Here is a 6,555-nt window from a genome sequence, read left to right on the forward strand (position 1 = left end):
TAAAAGACTATGTTCATGTATCATCTTAATAAAGAAAATGTTGATGTTGATGCTTAAATTCAAAATGAGATTCTTAGTAGAGTATATTTGTGGAAGGTGGTCCCATGCTCTTATCATCATGAGTGATCTATGAGTTCTTAGTAGAGTATATTTATTTTGGGCCTTTTATAATAGGCCAAGTAGTCTAGGTTTCCTTTTTTGCTCCTTGTATCATGGGCCAAGTAGTGCAAGGTTTTGGTTAACATGGGTCAACATAACTCGACACTCTAAGTTGACCCATATGTGGCACCTTTTTTAGTTGACTTTCAGTCAACATCCACTTATACCACCTTGGAAAGTAAGGTAAGGGGTGTGATTATCTTCTTCCTTTGAGAAATGGTGGCCATGTGTCCCTATCCTAGTGGAGTGTTTTTCCCTTAGTAATGGCCATGTGTCATTCTTCTAATGGAGAGGATTTTACCATAGTATTAGCCACATGTCCTACTCCTACTAATGGAAATGATTCAGGAAATGATATTTTTTTCCTTATTGCCCAAGTTAGCAAAGTTGAGATTTTTAGGGTTTTGCTTCTACTTTTTTGAGACGCCTCCAGGATTAGTTGGTTACAGATAGACGTACTCACCCCATGTAATAAAAACCACTTTGAGATTAGAATTGAAATGCTTCAAAATTTGTGTGTCATTTTAGTTGCCTCTAAAGTGAAGGCTAAAGCATTGCATGTGGTCTCCTCTAGAGTTGACTTAACCTCTCTTGAGAGCACCAAACATCACCAGTCCCACCATCAAACATCAAAACTGAGAGCAATCACCCAGTTCTCTATAGCTTATGCACCATCTTTGATCACCTTATCTCCATGATCGTGCTTGAGTCACATAATTTGGAGAAGGAGGCTATTGGCGTGTTATGATTATTTTGATCCCTTTACTTGAATCCATATTGATACATATGTTGAGTGATGATGAGAAGAGGGTATAATTGGTGAAATGATGAATTTAATTTAGTGACGTAATGCTACTAGTTATTTTAAAAAATGTGATGAACATTGTAATAATTTTTAATTTGGTTCATTACACAACCAAATTTTAAAAATAATATTTTTATAGAAATTGAATAAAAAGTTGGCAAACTGATTCACCTTTAATAAAATTAGTTAAGATTTTTAATCCCTTTTAATAGGAAAAATAGCTCTCATCCAATTTTTACTTACTAATAATCATTTTTTTACTTACTAATGGTGTATCAGAACGGGCCGAAGTTACCCTTTTTATCATCATACTCTTTACTCATGTGAAATTTAGTATGTTTAACTAATACAAATCAATGACCCCACTTACCTTTAATTAAGAAAAAAAAAACAATGGCTTCAGCAGGAAAGTGGTATCCAACTTCTTTAGTCGTCTTCAGGGAGACGTAGTGGAGTTGGAAACGTGTGGCATGATTTCTGTGTCTCTTCCAGAAGCCAACCCCACCCAACCCAACAAACATAAGTTATCAAACAATCCAAAAGGAAAAAACTAACATCACATTCTTCTAGATACCCAAATATAAAAATGTCACAAAACTAGGCCTGTCCCTGTCACTATTTTGGTCGTGATCATCGTGTTAATATAACAATCATATCTCTCTTGGAGTTATTGAATTCCCAAAAACCTCTCTCTCACTTCTTCATCCCTCCTCCTATAGCTCAAAGGGTTTTTGAAGCTCAAAGTAAAAATTTTGAGACATGGGTATTGTTATCGTCAATAAGAACAAGCCTCATGTGTTGGTCTTGTTAGTAATCTTGATTGCTTCTTCAGTGGCAGAGAAAACTTCTGTTGTGGAAGGAAGGACACTTTCCCTCACACCCCTTCAAGGTAAACAAACAAAAGATTCAGAATTTGGACAATAAATTCATATAAATTGATGTTCAATTTTTTATATTACTTGATGTAAAACTTAAGAGCACTCTTAAATTTCAAACCTCTTGTATCTTGTGGCATGGATGCTAATTTTGTGTGATGAAATTGCAGGGTACTCAAAAAATTTAGCTTCTCTTGGACTTGTTTGCAAGTGCTGTGATGGAGATGGAGGTGCCTGCAGAAGCTTATGGACAGAGTCATGTTCTAACCTGCAATGTTCTCCTTGGAAATCACACCTAATAATCTCATAGATCTTTTCTAGGTTTTCTTTTGCTCTGTTTTAAGAGATATTTATAGGGGGTTTTTAACTCTTCATCTGATTTTATGTGCTCTTCAGTGTAAATTTTGTGAATACATATGTGCTTAAATATGGTATGTATATATTAGAAGGAGTAAGAAGAAGCCTTTGACCACATGGCCACTGTGGTTAATCATTGCATGATTGCTTAATGAGCAAATGGTAGACTTGTTAGAGACTAAAAGGGTACTGAAATTGCGCATCGTGACAAAAGGAACAAGCACAATGGAAAGAGAAAGGATTCTATGATTCTCCTCTTTATTTATTAACTTACAAATATATATACATATAAAAGAAGAGATTACGTTGTAGTTTTATTAAATTTTATATCTTTTATAAGGTTATTTAAGAGTTAACTATCAAATTTTAATTTTATATCCACATAATTGTTTGTACGAATTTTAAATGAAATTATTAAATTATTTATATTTTGGTATATTTTGAAAAATATATATTGTTTTTGCTTTTATCTATATAAATCAGATATTAAACGATTTTAAATAAACACTATTTAATTGAAAAATATTAAACTGATAAATATATTAGTAAAACCTTTTATTGATATATATATATATATATATATATATATATATATATATATATAGAAGAACAATAATAAAAAAATATTAAGACTACCTCTAAAAGAATTAATATAGTATGGAATATTGTAATTATTTTTCTTTTAATACGTAATTAAATTTATATAACATAAAAATCATCTTCTCTTAGGTAAAAAAAAAAGATTAATACTATAAAAAAAATGGATGTTAGCTGCCACTTTCTTCAATTGCTAAAAGACTTAAATTGGCACAAACATTTTAGCAAATAAAATTGCAATAATAAATATTTGGTACGGAAATCTTAGTTACTGCTACATAATTTCAATTCTATCTTAGTGACTAAAATTCTCGTTGTTAATCGGTCATTTAAAACTTGATTACCTTCAAGTATATGGTAGGGGATTAATTTAGCGACTAGAACATGTTGGTAATTTCAGTCGCAAAAACAAAGTAATAGTGATTCCTTTTTTTGTCGCTAATAGAATAAAATTTTATTATATTTAAAAATTTCCAATTGCTTATTTCGTCACATATATGACAATATAACAACTTATAATATGATAATATAACTACGTAAGTTTTCAGTCATATCGCATCCATTTTCGTATAGGTAAATAAATATTGTTTCTAAAAAATTTTAAAAATCGGTTTTTATTTAATCCATCAAATGAAAAATAAAAAATGGGTGAAATGAATGTTTTCTCAAAAAATTTAGTAAAGAATTAAAAAAAAGAAAATTTCCTTTTTTAACAAAAATATACAATGAAAAAAAATAAATGAATAGAAAAGTAAATAAATAAAAGACAAAAGAAAAAGATAGAAAAATGAAAAAAAAGAGAACCCAATCCATGTTTTAATACCTTAACCTACCAATTTTATTTTTACATTGCATGTTGTGATAATAGACTAAAGTCCCTATTCCCATCCACACCACTGTTTTCCTTTTACTTCCATTTGCAGGATGGGCTAACAGTCCAAGACCATTTTAGTACCTACAGCATCCCCATTTTCTTCTTGGGTTTTTCCTTCCAGCACCCCCAATTTTTCTTCCTGCACCTCCAAGTTTGACTGTAAAGATATAAAAAAATAAAAATAAATTATAAACTAAATATCTTCGTAACCCGCACCCCAAGAAAGAAATTCGGTATCCCAGTTTCTGAAAGTTGGTAACACCAGTTTCTGAAAACCGGTAACACCGGTTTCTGAAAGCCGGTAATACCAGATTCTGAAAGCCGATAACATCGGATTCTGAAAGTCGGTAACATCGGATTCTGAAAGCCGGTAACACCGGTTTCTGAAAGCCGATAAATATGTATCTTAAATTTATGATTCTCCTATGATGTTTCTTCCAAATTAAATTTTACCCAAATTAGTATGACCTCTAATTATGATTTTAGGAATTATTTTATCAAATTGGCATGAACCTTAATTATATTTTTATCCAAATTAGTACAACCTTAAATTATGAAATGTAAAGGTTGTTGTGTTTTCTATTGAAATGGTAAAAATTTATGGATATATCTTGGGTTGCATTACAAATTCTGCCACACATAATGAATTAGTTGGATAACCTTGATTTGGAATAGAAATTAGAATACCTTTGTTGCGTAAATTTAATAATTTAGAAATATTAGAAATTGAAAAGTGCATACATGAATCACTCAATGAAAATGGTTTAAATAAAGAAAATGAAGAATTTTTTATTTAACTAGAAAATTAATTTATATATATAAAAAAATTAAATTTGGCACTCCTAAAAATTTTATTCATGTTTCGCTACAGTTCGTATCTTGAAAATCGATAAAACTAGATTTTGAAAGTTGGTAACAACAGTTTCTAAAAGTCGGTAACACTGGATTCTGAAAGCTGATAACTACAAACCAAAAGGATAGCAGTGGAATTATAAAAAAGTTGGGGTGCAAGAAGAAAAAACCTTTCTTCTTAGAGCCCCTTTTACAATAGGCTAACAAGTCTAACATGTTTTCTTTTATCACCTCCTCATTTTTCTCCGTTCACCCTTTCTACATTACTTTTTACTCCCTCCCAAATTCTCTCCGCTGATCCTCTAATTTGGACGTGTGGAGTCTAAGCAACAGTGAAGGAGAAGCTCCCTTTTGCGCTTGAAGAAGAAAGAGGTGGGTGGGATGCATTTGGGTTATCCCTGTTATCAGGCTTTTTCTTATTATACTTTGTGCCACCCCTATATTTATTAACCCCGCACCTCCACTGTGTTTTGTTTTGTTTTAGGGCTAAATTGTATATTACTTTTTGCACCTGCGCTTTCACTACACACATCCCACATTCTTTTATTTTATTTTTTGATTGACCCGCACTTTTACTTGTTGCACTGTGCCGTTTACTTTTACAACCTCATTCCTCTTATGATTATTTTTGAAAGCTTTTACTTTGTGCATTACCCCTCTTTCTATTTACACCCCTCATGTTTTAACATTTCATACCTCCACCCCACTTACTATTTAGCACAACACTTTTTCACACATACACCATTTTTCTAAAAATAATAAATAATATGAAAAGAATAAAATGTTATTTTTGGTATTTCTATGGTCGCTCATGTCACTTGATACCTTTTTCTCAAATAATTCAAAAAATACCATAATAAATATAAAAAGGTAAAAAAATAAATAAATCAACACTGAACAATTATTTTTGTAAAAAGTACGTAAATCTCAATTTTTTTGTTGTCAATAGAAATACTAAGGAGGGAGTTTAATCATTTCCAGAAACAATTAAGAAAAAAATGTTTATTTTGTATAGTGTTTTCTTCTAATTTATGGAAAAATAAAAATAAATTAAAATACATATTTGATTTTACATATTTAATTAAAGGTATGGTCCTATGATGAACATTATAGGGTATTAATGTATGTATTGAAATGGTTGAAATGTTAAGAAAAGGGATTTGAATTGGCTAGTTAAAAAACATGTTAAATTTTAAAGGTCTAAAACAGTTTTCAATTGAATCAAATGAACCACAAAGTATGTATGCAAACACTCATTGACTAGATACTTTCAATCGATCAAAAATAGAGATAACCGATTGACTTCATTAACCAGATATAGTACTGATGAGTCATTATTTTCTTCCATTCCACTGGTCTTTGTGTACCCATTAGACAGTTGTTCAGTGCTTAATTGTTCATCTTTAGAGTGTTTTTCATCTGTTGGGCTTTATTGGCCCACTGTTCTGAATTTGGACTAATTTCACATCACTTGGCCTAATTTTTGTTTTTAATTATTTTTAGGTATTTGGGTGAAGCAATTTTGGAGCTTGGACATCAATATTCAGTTGAAAGGAGTCGCCACGTCATTTCCACATCATTTCCATGTCATTTCCACGTCAGCAGAGTGAATGAGCCAACATTAGAGGCCCAGAAGTGACATTTTTTGTAATTCTGAATGGCAGAGTGGCAATTTTGTAAATATGAGTGGCAGAGTGGATGTGACCACGAGAATTAGGTCTCCTTCCATGCAACCAGCCGCAACTTCATCTTTTACATTCTCTCCAACAACCATTTTCGTTCTCCAAGCTTCCATGGAGGTGCCCCTTGCGGTTTTTCACGTGTTTGGCTAGTTTTTACCGTTTTTATGCACATTTGACAGCACCCATTGAGGGTTTTACGTTTTGAATTCGTTTTCTATCTTGTGCAACTCGTTTTATGGGTTTCATAGACTTGGAACAGCACCCATTAATGGGGTTTTCGTGTTTATATATCACCGCACCGTTTTACATTCCATTGAAGCTTTGAAATCTCTCTTTTTACTCTTAATTTGCGTT

At 31.6% G+C, this 6,555-nt stretch overlaps 1 protein-coding gene across 1 annotated transcript; it reads left to right on the top strand.

Annotated features, from left to right (window-relative positions):
- The first annotated feature begins 1,355 nt into the window (after positions 1-1,355).
- Positions 1,356-2,380, top strand: LOC114167302. The gene is made up of 2 exons (XM_028052357.1): positions 1,356-1,853; positions 2,010-2,380. Exons 1-2 carry the CDS (start codon positions 1,724-1,726, stop codon positions 2,147-2,149), a joined length of 270 nt encoding a protein of 89 aa, XP_027908158.1. The 5' UTR covers positions 1,356-1,723; the 3' UTR covers positions 2,150-2,380.
- The last annotated feature ends 4,175 nt before the right edge of the window (positions 2,381-6,555 follow it).

The sequence above is a fragment of the Vigna unguiculata genome, chromosome 10 (assembly GCF_004118075.2).
Source record: "Vigna unguiculata cultivar IT97K-499-35 chromosome 10, ASM411807v1, whole genome shotgun sequence".
Classification (NCBI taxonomy): Eukaryota; Viridiplantae; Streptophyta; class Magnoliopsida; order Fabales; family Fabaceae; genus Vigna; species Vigna unguiculata.

Excerpts from the sequence above, each read along its gene's own strand:
- LOC114167302 (XM_028052357.1), top strand. The coding sequence starts at position 1,724 with ATGGGTATTGTTATCGTCAATAAGAACAAGCCTCATGTGTTGGTCTTG. Across the intron at positions 1,854-2,009 it reads TTCCCTCACACCCCTTCAAG|GGTACTCAAAAAATTTAGCT; the intron begins GTAAACAAACAA and ends ATGAAATTGCAG.